We start from the raw sequence: 20,306 nt of genomic DNA on the forward strand, positions 1-20,306 counted from the left end.
CAATTGTTCCAGTTTCAGCACTGAAACATTTCACACACAACATCTTGTGCTTGGCATTTAAGGGAAAAAAAATTGGATTGTGGTTTGTGCATATCTTCGTATGACTGGGTGAAGAGGCATGTTACCCTCCTAAAGAGACTAGGGAGGGCAGGCTTCTGGGACGAGTTTAATAACTGGTCAGCCTTCTTCCCCTTTACTTACCTTTTTGCTTTGAGGGAGGGGACGATCAAATGGGAAACAATTCGGAATTAACTTAGCACTACCACTGCTTAATATGGATTTTGTGATATGGACAATTGGGTTGATCTCAAAAGGCACACATAAATATAGCCAGGAAGTCTGACTATATTTCAGCAATGTTAGATAAAAAGAGTAAAAGATATTCAGGGTATTTACTATTTTAAAAATTCTGTAAATCCAACTTAATATCTCATGGTTGCTATGCCTTCTCCCCCTTCCCCCTTCCCCACCCATTAGTGAAAAAAGAAATTTCAGTGCTATAGAGGGAAGATTTTCCCAAAGGATTAATAACCTTTTCAAACCTTTAAAGGAAAGCAGCAGGCGAAATCACCATCAAGTTAAAAAGCTCTTGTTAGTGACAACAGTCATCACCACATGGAGAACAGTTTTATCCCATAACCTCATTGCAGGAAACCACAACTCCCCAGTAAGCTGAGGAAATGCATATTAGAAGTAGAATGATTAGCATTGCACCAGCGTAGTTCTGAACAGTAACATATTATGAATGTTTTAATAGAAAATGAGAGATGTTGTGGGGGGGGGGGGAACATATTTTAATGGGATGAATTTGAGGCATTCTAAACAAAGGTAATAATCTTTTAATAAAAAAAATTATGCTAGTAATGTAGCATGTCAGGCTTTAGTAGCATTTTATGAATAGTCAAAGCAAATGAATGGATACAATGAGTTTTACAGAGAATCCTACAGAAGTGAAAGTAATGCATACACCAAGGAGTTGTGGGTAGCAAGAAAATGAGATTGTCTTGCTGATTGGATGCAGACAAGCAATGAGTTATTCAAGAGCTCACAGTCAAACAAACTGCTTGTGGCACTAGTTCTTGTACCCAATTACCAATTCAGAGAGAAAATAAAAAGCAGTTTCAGTAGAGTCAGGGTGGGAAATCTCCAATTAGCACCAATTAGTGAAGTTGCTTCCTACAGCGGAATTCTGGGGACATAAGAAAAAAAAATACTCTCCCAGAATGCCTGGTGGAGGCATTTATTTACCAGGTGATGAAACTCCTTGAAGAATAACTTGATGAGGATTTGAGCCTGTGGGATCTGAATACAGATATTAGTTGGAACTTGCCTGCTCGATTTGACTGGTCAATCATAGGCTGTACTATTCTTCTTCTGGCATTAATAAACCTGGAACAGAACAGAAGTCCATTCATCAGACTCTCTTTCTGGGCATTTTGAACACCTTTACATTAACACTGCAGCAGTTTCAATGCAGCTGGGCATGTATTGGAAAGTATGGTTTGACCTTAAAGGCAATTTTCCCCCTAAGTGCTCAAAAATAGTTAACTGGCTCATCATTTCCCATCATCTCGCTAGCCAACTTCAAGCCTATTTGGTTAGATAGCCTGGGAAAATAAAGTTCTAAATGGGAAAGAGAACTTCTGTTAAATTACAATTGTGCCTTTGCTTCTCAGAACAAGTAGAGACCTGGTTAAAGTTCACAGGCTGGAAGACTTCTCTCATCCCCCTTACCCCCCACCTTCTACCCCTACCCCTTCTCCTTCTCCCCCTCCTTGACTCCCCCACTCTCCCATCTTTGGGAGATTCAGCTTTCCTTTGCAGCTGGCCATAAATGAGGACCAGGCTTTGCACTCTCTGCTTTCACAAGGTATTGTTAGGTCAGCAAAGCCATCAATTAGGCTGTCTGAAGTTTTATCACCAACACAGCAGCAATAAGTGCTGGCCCAGAAAGACTTCTGCTCTTCAGCAACTCCTGCAGTTTGAGCCTGTAAAGTCAGGGGTCATTTGGAGGTCAGTGCCAGTTGGGGGTGACCTTTTCAGCCAATGCTGGGACACCCAGGGCAGAGGAGAAGGTAACTGCCAACCATAAACTGAGGCACCTTTCAACTCACCAGAAAGGGGGTTTCTCAGGTACACATGTTTAATATTAGTCCCAAAGTAACTTTTAAAAAATCAGGTAGTGGATGAATCATAGGAATGTTAGGGAGAGAGTCAGTTACTCAGTTAAAAAAAGCCTGGATCTAATTTTGTTGGCAACCCCAAAAATAAGTGCCTACTTCACATTACTTTAATGTTTAATAATGCCCATCAAATATTCAGGTACAAACTGAAGTAGGATGATAAAAAAGTATCCACCTTATTTCTCTAAACTTAATAAATCAGAGCAGATTCTGCCATTTGCCAGATATCCTCTTTGCCCCGATACTTTTATTACCAGATATGCATTGTGCAGTGTGAAACTTACAGGATTTGGTATGGCTGTAGTTTTGTGAGTGCAGGCATGTGTGCTTAACACCATGCCAGAATGCAGTTAGGCAATAGCTTGCAAATACAAATAAAGTAAAACAAGAACAACTTAAAAAAAATTTTTCCCCCACTTTCAAATCTTAAGCAAAAATCTGCCTTAATGAAGTGTGGCCTTTGGCTCCTTTCCTCTTCAGGAATCTTAGTTTGCCATCATTCTGTCCCCAGTCCCCTGCTACTGCTATAGTCAAGGACTGAAAATTCAATTCTGCCTGACCTTACTTTCATACTTCTGATTAGACAGCGGAATCCCAGCATTCTTAGCTGAGCATCAAGTAGGCGCTAGGAGCTCCGCACTCCTACAAGGTTAAAGTCCATCACAGATGAGAAAAGACAGTCCACATTTATTTGTTTATACCTGCAGTAAGCACTCTAGAGGGAATTCCGCTAGACAGATGCCTAAATGCAGCAAGGAACACCAAAGGGCTCTTTTGCATATGGTGTTTGTATCCAAAACAAAGCACTTCTTGATGCCTTAAGAAAGTATCGCTCAGTTGTCAAAAATGCCTTTGGATGAGCGGAGGGGGGAAGCTTTAGTGATAGAAGTTAAAAACAAAGAGAGAGTTGAATCTGGGTCTCTCTTCCTTCTCCAGTTTATCTTGAGATATTGGTGGTGATTTCAACTTGGTTGCAGTATATCTGAGTGACCCTCTCACTGAGACTTCCAGCAGTGTTTCCCTTCTTCTAAGACAAAGGGTCATAGATAGGAACTTAATTTCTCACCTCTTTCTAACACCTCTCTGGCTGTGCCAACAGAGAAGTGACCTGAACCTTTGGCATCCCCGCCACCTTTTATCAGCTCAAGTTAAGGCCAATAGAGATTATCAGAAAAGCTAGATAAGAATGTTTTCTCTTCTCCCAGGAGCTTCTAATGGACTATTCAGAAGGCAAGATTTTACCTCCTTTATGAGCTTCTTGCTAATCCTAGTTTTGTTTTTTCCCTTTGCTCCAACTCCCTGGGTAAAACGAATTGCTATTTTTTCCCTTTTTAATTTCACCCTTTTACTCTTTTATTATTTACATCTGGTAGTTGTTCCCTTATTTATGTCTCTCTCTCTCCAGTTCCCCAAAACACTCCCTCACTCACTGAGCAGCAAGGCATCATGGTTCTTAGTTCTCAGCAGGAGAACTCCACACTGTCTTCAAACAAATAATTAAGGGGAAGGTTAAAGGTTCACTTAAAGGTCATTTCTTTGGATACTCCTTAGAATGTTTACATTAGTCAAAAAAAAAAACGGGGGTCTGCTCAAAAGGTTTTTCAATGAGGTTTACACAACAATACAGAACATTAAAAAAGCATTCTGTGTCCTAGCAGGTCTTTATAGGCAAGCTGAACTTGGAAATGCCACTCCAGGATTACATTTTCAACGAGTTACCATGGCATGGACTTGATGTTCATTAGAAGTTATGGCACTGGCTTTTTGGGGGGCCTCAGTTGGCCTACTTCTGCTCAACAAATTTGAATAGAAATCTCCAAAGCATTTCATCCATAAGATCTTTTTTTTTCCCCCCAGAGAATAATGGAAGTTTTACCATTGCTCACTGATTCCATTCGGAATTTCCAAAATTGTTTCTCCCCCAAGATATGACTTATTCCCATCGCCATTCCAGTCTAGATACATAATTCTACCATCTCAAGATGACACAATGTTTAAAAAATAAACTATTGAAGTAGCTGAAATTCTTGATCAAAGGATCACTTATAAATATTGCGGATGGTTTTAAAAAAATAACTAGCAATAATATGAATTGCTCATTAGAAGGAAATTTTAATGTTAAAAAAAAAAACTCAATGTTGCCATAGGAGCCAGAAGTCTTTCTACCAGAAAACATACCAAAATTTTCAGTACACATGAATTATTTTTTTCCTCAAGTTAGGTCTGATTTTAATTTGTTTAATATTGGTAAAGGGACATTTTTGTACATAATCATTTTATAGAATTATGCCAGATAAGCAACCTTTTTCCATTTCCTCTCGTCTATTTGAAGCAATTTTTTATATTGCAACAACAAAAAAAGATATTCTATTAGACTGGATTAGTAGTAGTAGATGATTATCCATTTAGATTCACTGTAAAATGTGTAGGTTCTAATGTGCAAACTATTGGACTTGGACCTTTCCAGTTTCATTCACATGGAGAAACTCAACTTAATGGGTCAGAAACAAAAGGCTTATTTAAAGAGAGCTTAGAACATTTCTTGGACATTAAATGATTCTTACAAAATAACATTTTGATGAGTTAAGTGTAAATGAATCAGACACATATGGATTAAGTTATACTTGAATTTCACACAGGTTTTACAAATAAGAAGAGAGGGTCTTGGCAAAAACTTTTTTGGATTTTGCCAAACCCAAAACATTTAAAAAATTGTTCAAGGCATCCAAGGAACCAAAATGTATCAGGCTTCACCCAACTTAAAAAAAAAAGAGTCCCATCAATTAATTCCAAGAGATTGCTAAATTTCCTCTTTATTCAATATTTTAAAATTCATTATGCTCTACATACTCCATAATGTCATTTTATAATAATTGAGTTGTGAGAATTTGATAGACTTCCATCTTAAGAAAATATATCCCTAAAAGATGAATTTTTTTAAATATCTAAAACTTAGGTATCAAACAGCTGCTAAAACTATTTTGAGACTTGGGTAGCTTGTGTGTGAGATATTTTTTATGCAACAAGTCCTGAGACTTAGCACCTGGTGCCTTTTTAAGAACTACACATTATTCTATTTGTAAGTACAGTACTTAGAGAATTAGCACCCTAATGTATATTGGCTCCATTGATTTGTATGGTCTCTGGTTAGATTCTAGACATTTAGCTCTGGATATATAGCCTAAGGGTGCAAGACTGCAAATTTTGCATCTAAAATTCATCTGAAAAGAAGATACTTCAATACAGGTGATACTTAAAATATAATTAACTTTAATATCTAGGGGAACCTGTTCTTATGATGTAGTGACATCTGAAAATAATACAACTTCTCTACTCCATTATTTTTCCTACAGGAAGCAAATATGCAAAAAAAAAAAAACAAAACAGTGGATATCATTAAGAATCATCTTTTTTCCTGGAATGATATCTCCTTGAGATCAATATCCTCCTTAAAGGAGAGTCAAACTACTTGGCTTTGTATACTTCTCTGGAACTGAAATCTGAACACTCTGGTTTTTCTTTTAAAGAATTTTTTACTCCCAAGCATATTTCAGACTGACAGAAGTAGTCTTGGGTGTCATACCTGATTGTTTGGTTTCTTTTCTTTTTCTTCCTCCACCCCCCCCCCCTTTAAATGGCTGATAAATCCCTTCTTTCTGGTTCACTTACTTTATGCCACACCTGGTTACCAATTCCTCTAGGCAGCATTCCTTTTGTAAGAAAATGCAAGGCAAAGTGTTGTCACCTGGAAGTTTTCCAGGCCTGAAGATTCTCTTCAGTCAAGAATATTAAGACTTGCAATCATTTTCATTGGAAGGGATGGGTAAATAGGTAGAACTTAACTGTTGACTTAGAGAGTTGATATCCGGATAAACTTGGGTGGGGGGATGATGCAGGTACACAATCTAGAACATGACATTTCGCAAATTAAAAGCATCTTCACATTCATCTACCACAAACATTCACAGATAGGGGTCTCATTTGCAAAACCTGGCAACTGAAAGTCTTTCTTTCTTTCTTTCTTTCTTTCTTTCTTTCTTTCTTTCTTTCTTTCTTTCTTTCTTTCTTTCTTTCTTTCTTTCTTTCTTTCTTTCTTTCTTTCTTTCTTTCTTTCTTTCTTTCTTTCTTTCTTTCTTTCTTTCTTTCTTTCTTTCTTTCTTTCTTTCTTTCTTTCTTTCTTTCTTTCTTTCTTTCTTTCTTTCTTTCTTTCCTTCCTTCCTTCCTTCTTTCCTTCCTTCCTTCCTTCCTTCCTTCCTTCCTTCCTTCCTTCCTTCCTTCCTTCCTTCCTTCCTTCCTTCCTTCCTTCCTTCCTTCCTTCCTTCCTTCCTTCCTTCCTTCCTTCCTTCCTTCCTTCCTTCCTTCCTCCCACATATAGGTAATTCAGTTATTAGGTTTCCTTATTTTTTTCTCCCTCAAGATTACAAGAAAGCAATTCTCTCTGTGTTGTGGTTCTAGTTTAGAGTGAGACTTTTCCAAAGAAGGCAATAAAATGACTAAATCAGCTAAGCAAGTTTAATGCTTCGAAAGGAGTGCTCAGACACATGAATGAATGATTGGCTATGTGAGCAAACCCATCTTACATCAATGGCTAGACAGTGGGGTTTCTTAGACAGTAGTTGATGTACCCATAAGACAGATGAATGGGAATGATATATGCCATCTAATGTTATTTTCACAAGCTTTAAATAATTTCTATGAGTTTAGAACGACAATGATATAACATTAGATTTATACATAAAACTCTATTTATGCCACAGTTCTGTTGTTGTTTTTTTTTAGAGTGGAGAATTTCCTCCACCAATATAGATGACAACCAGTCTAAAAATTAAAAGAATGAGTAGTTAACTAATGTCTGTGGAGGTACACTGACTTACCTAAGATCCTACCAATGGCATTTTGACCTCTGTCTCCCTGCTTAAAAGACCAGAGGAAATAAAGACATTTTGCTAGCCAACATCACAAATCTCTAAACATCTCTGAACACATTCTCATTAGAAGGAATGTCTACTAGTAAAATAGACCAGGTAAAATTGTAAAGAAGACAAAAAATAGCAGAACTCAAAAGATTATCTTTAAATTCCTTTTACAACTGAATAAATTCTATTATCCTAAATTTTTGTCCTTGATTGTCCCCTACCTGCTCATTCAACATTCTTCTTCTGCCTGTTCCTATCCTGAACTCCCAGTGCCTACAAACCTTTGGAATGCCTGGACTTTTCTTCTACTAAATTCCACAACCCTGGGCCCTGACTTCCTTTCTCAATGCCATGTGTCTGACTTTTCTGGCTTTCTCCTAAATTCTTTTAAAATTTACCTTCCTCCTGCTATCTTAAAAAAAAGTTTAAAAGGACAGTGTTCTTTCAGAGGGGACAGTTAACCAATCCAATAAGCAAACTCCTGCTGACCCAGCAAACTGTGTGTGATGTGAGGCAAGTCATTTAACCACTCTGGGGTTTAGGTTCAAAATGTGTAAAATGAGGGAGTTGGACTGGATGATTTCTGAGGCTCCTTGAAGTGCTGGGATTCCATACTAATGATATACCTTCAAGGCAACACTCATGTAACACATCAGTGGCATTTTGTTCACAATGTCTTAATTCAAACTGGATTGTGTAACTCTGATGGTGGGATTTTCAAATACTAAGGCAGGTGGGAAGGGAGATATTTGGGACAGATGGACTTTTCATTGCCCTCAGATTCTAACCAAATAGGTTGCCACCTAAATCTGCCTATGCACAGGGCCAGACTTGTTTGCTCAAATCAAATTTAATGCACATGCTTTCTATATATCTACAACATTTTACTCACTTGCCCTAGGCCTAGAAGAGTTTATAACGATTTCATTCATTTTATTACATGGGTATAAACTTCCTGGGGGTAAAACCAGATCAGTAAAGTATTGCTGGTAGGTTGATACAACTGGGGTACATACTTGCAAGTCTTACATAATTAATAATGTGGCTTTAAGGGTGGGGGGGATGGGCAATAGCTTTGGAAAAATTTCAAACTACGTAAAAGTTATATTTTGTTTCTTTTATAATATTGAGTAACAATAAACACTATTCCATTAATTTAATCACATCTGATGGCATATAACAAAACATCCCATCAGTTATGATTTTTGAAGCACTATAACTCCTTTAGAATGTCATCAGATTATTCAGAAAATCTAAAGAGAATCTTTTAGAGTCACTTGAAACCCAAAGAAAAGAAACACAGATTTTCTTAGCTTTTCCCAAATAGGATCTATCCACTTAAAGATAAAATGCTAAGTCAATAGACTTAAGATATAGCATATTATTTCAGACCTGTACTTGATTTATTGATGATGAGTCACCTAGAAACTGAAAGTTTTACTACTGATATTTAAATTCCAAGCCAGTATCCCTACTGCTTATAGGAGGTTCTGAAAACAGTCTCTTTCCCCAATACCAAAGGCACATGGCAATTTTGCTTTGGCATATCCCTCAGAATCACTGTAAGCCATTTCCAAATGGATCCTTAATTCCCAAACCTGTTCATTTGTTTGGCTACTACATGCTGACTGGATTTTTCAACCACTTAAGTCACCTGACAGTCACTTACAAACGTTTCTTGAGAGTTGCTATTAAGTTTTCGTCATTTACTAATTCGCCCTAAGAGGAGACAATCCTGACGAATTTAGCATCTGTTTAACTTTTATGCTTACCTTTGATGGAAGTATTAATTCTCTATCCTACTTCTCAGTGGAAACTACCTAAGCATTAACTTGCCAGGAAAAAAATGCACTGAGCTGTTTAGCAATTATGTATTAGATGTGTTTGAAGAGATCAAGGTGCACTCATATGCCCTGTGCTATGGATATATCTCTGATTAGCTTGTCATCCGCTCTGAAGAAGATGTAGGCTGATTCTTCTAGACTGTAGAGCAGGCCAGCTGTTAGCTGCCTGTCAAGCCCTCAAGTGGACAAGTAGTCCAGGAGCAAAAATGTCACTCCTTTGATCTGGCAAGGAGCAGCTGCTGATTTATAGAGTAGGACTTTGTTCTTCCGTTCTATTTTACTTTCTTTCCTAAGGCAGAACCACAAAATCCAGGAGAAAAAAAAAGTGCCGTTCCCTGCAACATCAACAAGCTCTGACAACTGAAACAGGGTTTTTCTTGGCCCTAACAAAGCTCTCAGGCATCTCCTTTGACGCTCACCTTTTCCTCCCTCCCACCCCCACCCCCCCTTTGCAATGCGGTAGTTATTGTTTAATTCAGCTTCTGTAAATGGAATGGACTCTGGCCAGCAAGCCTGGGGCATAAACACACCTGTATGAAAGGAGCCTTATTGTAGCAACCATCTACAACCAAGCTGCACATGAACTACCAGTTCCTGAGTTCAGAAAGAACATTCCATTTTTCCTGACAGCAAATTTTACCCTAAGTAAGCTTCTATTTTTGGAGCTATTGACCTATTCATTGACCAAATTTCAACCATTTCCTCCCCTCCATTGTCATTAAAATATTTAAATTGAAGAGAAAAAATATTTAGTCAATTGCTATAGAATAGACCTCATTAAGTAATTTGATCTGTCTAATCTTTATATAATTTTCATTATATGTAGAGAGACAGTGGCATATTGGGTACTTGGTATTAGGGAGATTTGGATTCAAGTCCTTTTTCTCTGACATATGCTAGCTGTGTGACTATGGGCAAGCCTTTTGCTCTCTCAAACAGTTCATGAAGTGCATAAGGCACAACTGGATTTTTCTTTTACATCAGTGGAGGGAGTTTCCATGCCAGAAGTGATTTTCATACACTGATAAAATGATATGTCTGTCCCCCTATAATAATTTTGATCATTTAAAACCAAAGAAAGTATATTAAAATATGTTAGCAAAAATGATCCTAAAGTAGTCAAAGTATTGGTTTCCATAATGCTGGTCTTGTTATCACCAACTTACACTGACAAAAGATTCCTTGAATAACATTTGGAGAAATTACCAAATAAGCCACCCACATCTCACTTGCTAAGAATGAAAATGGCCTCATGCTCATTATCATATTCTCCAGAGGATCAACCTGCCAGGTCAGTGAAGCTTTGTATGAAACAGGTAGAAAATTATTTCTGTGTGCTAGAAGATATGCTTCATGAATTTACTAGCCAACATTTTTTAAAAAATCAACTTATGTCATTTTTTTGCCAATTATTTTTCTAAAACTTACTACTGGCCTACCAATGATGAATGAATATCTAAAAAATAAGTAAATACATTCTTTGAAAACTCAAAAGGAAGTAAATCTTTTGTGGAAGAGAGGAAAACAGATGCCTTCTGGTCTCAAGAAACATAGAAGCATAGAGTTAGAAGATCATGGAAATCATCTGATCCAACAGTTCTCAAACTTTTATTCTCAGCTCTACTTTACAATCTTATAAATTATTGAGGAATTCCCAATGAACTTTTGTTTATGTGGATTCTATCAATATTTACCATATTAAAAGTGAAAATGTCTTAATATTTTTATGAAAATAGTTTGTGGTGCCCATGAGTCCCCAGACCATATTTTGAGAACCCTGATCTATTCTAACCCAGAGGTGTTAAGGGACACCCTCCAGTTGAGGTTTGCCAGAATCTAATTTTCTAGGTTATTTTACTTCCATTTTCTGCTTCTTTTGATGATATATTTTTAATCCATTTTACTGATTTCTAAAAACAGATTTTGTTCTGATTTGTATAAACTTTTCTCCTATTTTGTATGTAAATATGTTTGTTATTTCCAAATATTGACTATTTTCCTTCACTGAAGATGATAGAGATATCTAAGAAAATACCAAAACAATATAGCCAACAATCTCCATGGCAAAAACATAAAGAGGAAGATGGTAAGTCAAGATAACACTGAATATTCCTTCCTTTTCTAGTGAGCATAGAAATATCCGTTGAGTTCAAAATCAAATCATCTTGCTCTTAATTTTTGAAGTTGTTGGGGACCAGTAGGTTGCTCAGTGGTTTGAGATTCAAGCCTAGAGCACAGAAGTATTAGGTTCAGATCTGGCCACACACACACACTTCCTAGCTGAGTGACCCTGCTCAAGTTACTTAACCCCCATTGTCTAGCCCTTATCACTCTTCTGACTTGGAACCAATAAACACTACTGATTCTAAGACAGAAGGTAAGAGTTTTTAATAAAATAAAATAAGCTGTTGAACTTTAAATTTAATTCAGTTCAATAAATAAGAATATCTGAAGAATAGTATGAAATAGTAACTTTGTATAAGTATGCAGAGTGCCCCGAAAACTCAGACACTGAATTTGTGAGGATTCATCAAAGGTTTTTAATCATGAGTAAACATGATGAGAGCTATGCTTAAAAAAGATTATACAAGCAAAATGTTTTGGAGAGGAGAGAGAATGTAATCAGGAGGACCAGTTAGATCCATTACAATAAATAGTCTAAGTGAGAGTTGATGAATCAGAGGGAAAGGGAAGGAACATAACATGCATTTATTAAGCATGTAATGTGACTGGCCTTATGCTAAGTGCTTTACAAATATTATCGCTTTTGATCTAGGGGAGTAGTAATGAAATAGAGAGGAAGGGATGGGTGCAAGAGACACTAGCAGGGCTTGGAATCTGGTTAGACACAGGAAGTGATAGGGGGAAAAAGATCAGAAGTAAATGGGGCTATAATGGTGCTATCTTCAGAAAAAGAATTAAAGCGAAAGGCAGGGTTCTTCCCACCTTTGGGAGGTGATGGTGAAGGAGATTATTAGTTAAGTTTTGTACATATTAAATTTGATGTGTAGTTGGGACATCAAAAGGCATCTTGAATATGGAATTGGGAACATGGGGCTTGAAGAGTGGTTAGGGCTGAAGAGAGATTTGGGCATCTTTCCATAAAGTTTATAGTGAGAGTCAAAATGGAAATGAAAAGCAGCTAGGTGGACCAGTGGATAGAGTTCCTGGCCTGAAGTCAGGAAGACTCATCTTCCAGAGGTCAAATCAAACCTCAGGCACTTACTAGCTACATGACCCTGGGCAAATCACTTAACCCAGTTTGCTTCAGTTCCTCATCTGCAAAATAAGCTGGAGAAGGAGATAGCAAAGGACTCCAGTATCTTGACCAACAAAACCCCAAATGGGGTCACAAAAAGTCAGACCTGACTGAAATGACTAAACAGCAAAGTGTAGACAAATTTGCCAAGGCAGAAGAGAAGCCCAAGGATAGAATCTTGGAGGATGTTTCTATTTATGGAGTGGCGGAAGGACAAGTCAGATATGAAATGGTAAGAGAGATAGGAAGAGAATGATAAAAGTGCAGTGTCAGATAAGATAAGGAAGAAAAGAGCATCAATAATGAAAGGATAATCAATGATAACATTCTAGCTATGGAGAGCAAGTCAAGTTATCAAGCATTTATTAACCACTTACTACCTCCAGTCCTTGTCCTAAGCACTAAGGAAACAAAGATACACAAAAACAGCTTCTGCCTTCAGGGAACTCACAATCTAATGGAGGGAAGGAGAGAGAGAACGTGGAAATAGGTATTTACAAAGAAAATATACACAAAATCACTTGGAGACAATCTCTTGAGAAGTCATTATCATTGGCAGGGGTGGGGGGTAAGGGAGGAGGGCAAGGACCAGCAAAGGCTTCTCACAGAGGGTGAGATTTTAGTTGAGATTTGAAGAATGCCAGGAGAAAGAGATGAGGAAGAAAAGAACTCCAGGCAGAGGAGACAGCCAGAAAATGGGTGGAGTTGGGAGCCCTGAGGATGAGGAATTAAATACCAAAAGAGGACTTTGGATTCTGTGATAAGGAGGCAATTAGTGACTTCTGAAAGAATAGCAATATTGTGGTGGAGACAGAAGACATGTTCTAGACATAAAATGTCCTAGGAATTATAGTCTTCAGCTTTTAAAAAAATTCTTATCAATTATTTGGATGAAGGCACAGATAACATAATTTTCAGATTTTTCAAATGATTGCAAACTGAGAGGTATAGTTAATGCATTACAGGACAGAGTCAAGAAGCAAAAGAATTTCTATAGGACAGAATGCTCAGTTGATTGAATAAGACAAAATGTAATAGTGATGAAAATGAAGTCCTACACTTGAATTCAAGGAAACATTATACAAGTGCAGAATGGAGAGATAATTCATGAGGAAAAGGCATATATGAGCTGGAGCAGGGAAAAGAGGTGGTTTGCTGACTATGAGCTCAATATGAGTCAATAGAATGATTTGTTGGCTAAGAAAGTTACTGAAATCAAAGGTCAAGAAATAGAGGTATATTGTACAAAATGAGTGGGCATATAGACCCACTGTATTCTGCCCTGGCCATAATATAGCTTTGTATTGTCATTAGTACTTGGCATCATAGTTTAGCAAAGAGACAAGTTGTGGTAACTATTAAATGCCAAACTCAGGAATTTAGATTAAAATGATTCAAATACAGGTCTCTGTAGACTTTTGAGTCACATAAAGAAAATTGTGTCTGAGGAAGATTACTTCATTAGTTTTTATGATTGGAGTGAGAATGATGTGATGGTGACCCAAACAAAAACATTGGGTTACAGAACTTTAAAAAAGCAGCAAAATCCCAAAGTTGAGATAGAGAAAGAATATTTCAGAATTGGGTGAAGAATTGCCTATGTAGGGAACAAAAAGATAGAAAAATTTTTAAAAAGAAAATAAAGGTTAAAAAAAAACAATTTGGATACCAGGAAAGATGAAAACAGAATTAAAAACAATGTGAAAATTAGGAAAGAATTTCTTTTTAGTGAGTGGTGAAGGTATGAGGGTAAAGATGAGATTTTTTATTTTTTTATTTTAAGATCTTTTTTTATCAACATAGTAAATATTCCACTACCAAGATTCTTGGAGGGATCTTAAGTCAGAAGGGACTCAAGAGACTATTTTGTCCAATCTCCTTATTTTTAGTGTGAGGAAACTGAGACTCAGTGAATCCAGGTGACTTGCCTAGGGTTATTCAGGAAGTAAGTGGCATATCTGAGCTTCAAATTCCATACTAATTTTACCACACCATCTTGTCATATAGGTAGTTGGATGACACATAGGACTAAAGAACAGTGAGAGAGGTTAGGGCTGAAGGCATAGATATAAACATAATCCTTTTAATGGATGAGAACATGACTCATTTATCTTTGTATCTCCCCCATGGGCTTACCTCAGGGCACTACACATTATAGAAACTTAATAAATGTTTGTTGAGCAAATTAATAGATTTGGGGACCATCTATCTCATCTTTTCTTTCTTCTTCACTCTCAAATTATCTATATTATGGGACTATAATAAAGTATGACCAACTGCCTATATCAAAAGAATGTTATTTCCTCTTCTTAAAGTATCCCTGATGAGGGTTCAATGGCCCCAAAATAGGTCACTGTGGTATATCTGTGGTATATCAACATATAAATTTCAATTGTCAATAAAAGAAACCGACAAATCCCCTAGTAACTTCCTTTCCAAAGTATATTCCCTTGAAACAGATAAATAAAATCCCTAGAGTTTTTTAAAAAACTAATATTTCAGTAAGAAAGTACTTACAGTCTTATTTCTATTAGGTCTCATTTAATTTTCTTTTCATTCAAAGAATCTGTAGTCCCAATTTTTGGAGGCCTGTGGCCAATTCAATTATAGAAGGCCTAATCTGTTCTAGTACATGATTACTTTTTTGTTTAATGGTGACTTAGGTGAAAGGTTATTTTTTTTAACCATATGTGTGAAAATCCAAGAGGACTGACTATGGACTTGTTAAACAATACCACAGGACAATCAATCTTTTTTTTTTTGAAGGGTAAATTTTCTCTAGGTGGTGGCTACTAAATTAGACTAGAACTGATTTTTAAAAAATTTTCCATTTAAAAGAGACCCCCATTAGGTGTGAGGGCTCCCAAACTGTAATCTTCTTTTAAACCATATTTTACTTTTCAAATTGACTTTTATGGTGAAAAAGCTATCACTTTCCCTAAACTGGTGGTGAAACAAATGGTACTGAATTCCCAGTCCTTCAACTACTCAGAGGCAAACTAACTCACAGCATCAGCAACCTAAAAGGGTTGGTGTTTTTTTTTTTTTGTGTGTGTGTGTGTGTTGTGGAGGGGGTATGCATGTGAATATCCCCCCTATCCCTTTCATTTCTTTGCTGGGTTCCTTTCTCTAAATCAGCAGGGGAGGTTAAAAAGATCAGATTGATGTTTCCCTGAAGTGTTTGGATGGGCTAGGCTCTTATCTTTATTTCAGTTCTCCTGCTGGTTTAGAAGAAAGGATATGGCAGAAAAGAAGTGGGGAAGATTGGCAATATTCTTAGTCTTTACTAAGTTGTAGGTGGTTTCCTAGTTTAAAAGGCTAAGGGTTTGGTTTGGTTTTGTTTAAAAAAAAACAATAACAATTTAAAGAGAATAGTAAATAGGAAAACTATTGGGTGTTAGTAAATTTTGGGATTACTTTAACAAAAAAAATCTTGAGATTAATCACCTGCATAAAATACAGGTAACTGTTGGGCAAATTATAGGAAATGTCATTTTATGTAACTATATCTTACATACACAGATTGGTTTAAAAAACATGAATAATGAAATCCAAATGCCATGTAAATAGCTCAATAGAGACAAAATATCCACAAAAACTCATTTAAAGTAATTTACAATTATCTTCAGGAATATAATATCACCCTAAAATTATTATTAAAATTTAAAAATTAAATTGATATGAAAACGTGTTATTATCAGAAGTTTAAAAAAGCCTTTAGCTATTCAAGCTTTCATATAACAACAATGAGTAATTTGATAAAAATCAAAGAGCAAACTGGATGAAAAGTAAGGGTTTCCTCCTCTTAGTGATAAAATAATACTTTAAAAAAGTTGAAGGGAGGCTGCTCAAGTAGGTAAGTACACTGCTATTCCTATGGAACTCTCGCAGATGTTATAGTCAGTCTTTCCAATATTATCACTCACAAAATTTTTATCCTCATCATAATCATAAAAGACATAAAATATATCTTTATAAATCACAAGAGACCCAGCAAATCTGCAACATTATCAAGTCAGTTTTAATCCTAAAAAAAAAAATCAACCTCAACATTTTATAGCTCTTAAAGGTTTGCAAAGAGATAAGTGCTATCTTATTTGATCCCCCTATGAGGAGGATACTATTATTATTATCCCATTTTACAGATGAGGAATCTGAGGCAGTAAGAGGTTAGGTGACTTTCTCAGAATCATAGGGCTAGTAAGAGTCTGAGGCAGGACTCAAACTGGAATCTTACTTTTTTCCAAGTTTCACACTCTATCCACTGCACCACCTGGTTGTCCCAGTCATAGTTTTCAAGTGTTTAGATAAGAAACTTGACAAGAAAAAGAGAGAGTTTAAATAATTTATGCTTCAAAAAATAGGAATGCAAGCAGCAATGTGCTGATAAATGTTTAACAACTGAATCCCCCTCGTACTCCCAAATGTTTTCAGGACCTTCTTTTAAGTCTAATCTGGATTATTAACATTCTCCTATCACTTTCTTCTTTAGACAATCAATAAAATAATAAATAAAGCCCTGATTTATAGTTTGCTGATTTCTGAGGTGTAAATACTCACACTGAAAATTTTTAAATGGCTCTTGTGAATTGGTCTAATACGCCCCTAGATATGTCACTCTCACTACCAATCTTCCCTTCAAGACACCTCACCTTGGTTGTCTTAACTATGTAGACAGCAAGTCAATACTGGGAGAGTGCTTTAAATATGCAGTAAATTTTATTAGTCCTCTATGGGGTAAGAACTGAAAAGATATGGTCCTTATCCTCAAGGACCTTACAATTAGGTATGAGATACTATATTTAAACAAATAGGTTGAAGTATATAAAACAGGCAAACAAAATGAACTAAAGGTATATTCTAGAATACTAAAGGATTTTCTAGAAAAGCTAGGCTCTTTGGACTAAAAAGGAATCAATTTGGGAAGACCTCACAGAGGAAACAAATCATGAGGCCAGGTCTGAAGAAAGGAAGGATATCATTTGGCATGATTATTTGACTGTCTAGTAACAGCAGTATATTTCTCTTTTTTTAATGGGTGCCCACCCAGGGTAGTTGTATAAATCTGAAGGACTGGATAGCTTTCTGGGCAAAATACTAGACTATTAAAGAGGGAAAGCTTGACTATTTGTGAGTTTGATTATGGGTGATGCCCTGTGGGTGAATCAAGAAATTCAGAGCTGTGAGAGAGAAAGCTGTATGTGTGTATGTGTGTGTGAAGATATTTGAATGAGACCATAAACAAAATATGATGGGTTTTAAAAGTATTTTTATAACAAATAAAAATTGTGCTATTCTTATTTTCCTGAAGACTTAAAAAAATGAGGACCAGAAAATTATTCTACCCAGTGACATAATATGTATATGTTTTTAATGTCTCTTACCTATTATATATTTACATGTATGTTATATATGTATATATATTTTGCGATATGTAGACACATATATCTAGAAAGGAAAATTTCTGGTCTTCATATTTATATATACACACATCTATGTGTACATAGAGTGTGTATTTATATTTATTCCAGAAATACTATTAACATGAATTCATTGTAATTACTTCATTGCTATGACCTAGGTTTTTATTTGTAATGACAAAGAGCAACAGTGTAAAAGAAAAATGAAAGATTATAGTTATTTTTCTAAAGTGAAATGGTCTTTAAGGCACAGCCAAATGGAAAAATGAACTGAATGTAGAGACAGTGGATATTGTTCCAAATTCCACATCTGCTACCTACTGTGCGACCTTGGGCAAATCACTTGAACTTCATCATCTTTAGTTTCCTCATTTAAAAAACGATAATGTTAGGTACAATGTTTTAACATGGTACATAGTACAGTGATAGATTTAGGGTCTGGATCTGGGTTCAAAAATTGACTGTTACTTCCTACCTGTATCATGCTTAGGTCCAGTCTTATTCTTTCTGGAGCTCACTTTCTTCATTTGTAAAACAGTGGAGTTGGACTGATGACTCAACTCTAAATCTAGGGTCTTATCCCCTCTAATTTACTTCCTAGCTCTAAATCCTGTGTTAGTACTCAATTCCTATTGGCAGGATTCATGTTTTCTTAGCAATTAATATTAATTCTATTAATCTATGAATGCTCACTAATTTCCACTGACCAAAAATTCAGTTTTAAGTCTTAAAAAAAAAAAATACATGCACACATACACACGAATATATAAGCCTCTCCAAAGTTTTGGAACAAACTTTTACCTATGTGTATTGAGCCATATTTATATTATATATGTATATATATGTATTGATACCCTCCCTTTGAAACTATATAATAATAACTGTTATTATTGCCTTTGCATTTTTTTTATTCTTTGGTTATTTATTTTCTATTAATTTATTTTGTCCTTGTTGTCTCCACTTTTGAATATTAGCTCCTGGTGATTAGGAGCTATCTCATTCATTGTTTGTACCCCCCAACAAGCATAGATACCCAGCATTTAATAAATGCTGATTGATGTAATTTATTCTTTCATCAAGTATTTATTTGAGACCTACTCTGTGTAAAGAATATTTCAGGCCCCTTGGAAGATAAAAAAGATCTTTAAGATACAGGGCAAACACATTAATCACATTATTTAATATTAGTTGTGGTGCATTTCAGTTTCAAATTGAATTAGGATTTTTAATTAATGTGAAATATACAAGCTATCTAGTTTTCCTCTTGAAGAATGCTTTTCTTTTTCCATGAACAGTAAAGTTGAGTCTATAAGATGATAAGTATTTGATGGATTATACCAAAGGCAGGGTGGGTAGTAGAAAGAAATACCGCAAACCCCCAAAATCATAGCTGAAGAGTTAAATGGGACACACTTTGCCAATATCTGTTTTCTTTGATATCATCTTGACAATTTAACCTTTTTTTCCCTTTCTTCTTGGTAAGGAAGGAAAAGGAGACTTGGCTAGAACAGAAAGAAGCTTTTGTCAGGGGAAAGACAAGTAAATGGGCAAAGTAAAAAAGTTTGCTATTTGGGCACACACTGAAAGTAAGGCAGGTATTTGGATCTCTCATTCAGGTTGACAATTTCCCCAAAGCTTTGATATCACCTGATTTCAAGGCCTTGAGACTTTCAGAGGAAACCAAATTCCATGGTGCTTATTTGGCTTTCTGATCTATCTTCTGATGTTCAGAAAGAAAGAGAAAAAGGTCCCTGCACCTCCTTGTCCTCTTTCTTTGTTGTATGGTTTGCTTTGTTTGTTTGAGTTTAAAACTGCCATTATGTGAAAGTGTTGCAAGTATAAATAATTTAGGAGATAACTCTGTGGGGACACCAGTTTGCCTGACTTTGTGCAGAAGCAGCTCATTTTGGCTGTGAGCAGCAGCATTCCATAAGAGCAATTATGCAACATCAGTATGTCATGGATATTAACCAAGTATAGTAGAGAGAGACAGGAAAATAATTTTGTTGCTTATTTAATTAAATTTATTTGTTTTTTTTCCAAGTAGATCCTCTGGTGTGTGATTTGCACAGCCACTTGGTTGTTGCAGAAGCTATTTTTGGGCATTGCCTTCAACCAGGGCCTTGTGTTTTAGACATTGCTCCTCGAGGTATGTGGATTCTAAAACACATTTATGATATTGGGGTGCAGTTTCCATTCATGACAAAGTTGTCCATGAAAATGTGGCATTTTCTCCTACTGGTAATATTGTAGTCAGTTACAATATATTAATACAGCCAAGTGAACAAACGATAAGTAAATGGGTCAGATTCAAAGAGAGTCACCTACTACTTACTCCTGCTTAAAGCTAAGGAACAGCTCATGATGGGGATTCTTTGACTTTCACCCCCATCATTTAAGAATTGCTTTGCCAATCCTTCACAGCAAATAGTAATTTTAAGTGGACCAACACAGATCTCAGGTTGTTTGCACTCTATGGTAATGATAGAGTAGCTGCCCTCCCTGGAGTCAATAAGTCCAACAATTGAGTCATTTTTGCCTCCTGGGAGTGAATCACTGCTGTTAGCCTGAATGACAGAATTGCTTGTAGAAATGGAGACAGTCACAAGCTGACCTCATTCAGGGACGAGTGAGGTTCAGAGGGCAGGCAGGTAGTGTTTAACACAGTTGTAAGTAAAAATGGA

At 36.2% G+C, this 20,306-nt stretch overlaps 1 protein-coding gene across 1 annotated transcript in view; it reads right to left on the reverse strand.

The window, feature by feature from the left end:
- The window catches only part of MEIS2 (Meis homeobox 2), a 223,724-nt gene that overhangs the window by 4,391 nt on the left and 199,027 nt on the right, over window positions 1-20,306 (reverse strand). The window contains 1 exon segment of the mRNA XM_001370551.5: window positions 1,331-1,389. Within this exon segment, the coding sequence (XP_001370588.2) occupies window positions 1,331-1,389 (59 nt within the window).

This window comes from Monodelphis domestica, chromosome 1 (genome assembly GCF_027887165.1).
Source record: "Monodelphis domestica isolate mMonDom1 chromosome 1, mMonDom1.pri, whole genome shotgun sequence".
NCBI lineage: Eukaryota > Metazoa > Chordata > Mammalia > Didelphimorphia > Didelphidae > Monodelphis > Monodelphis domestica.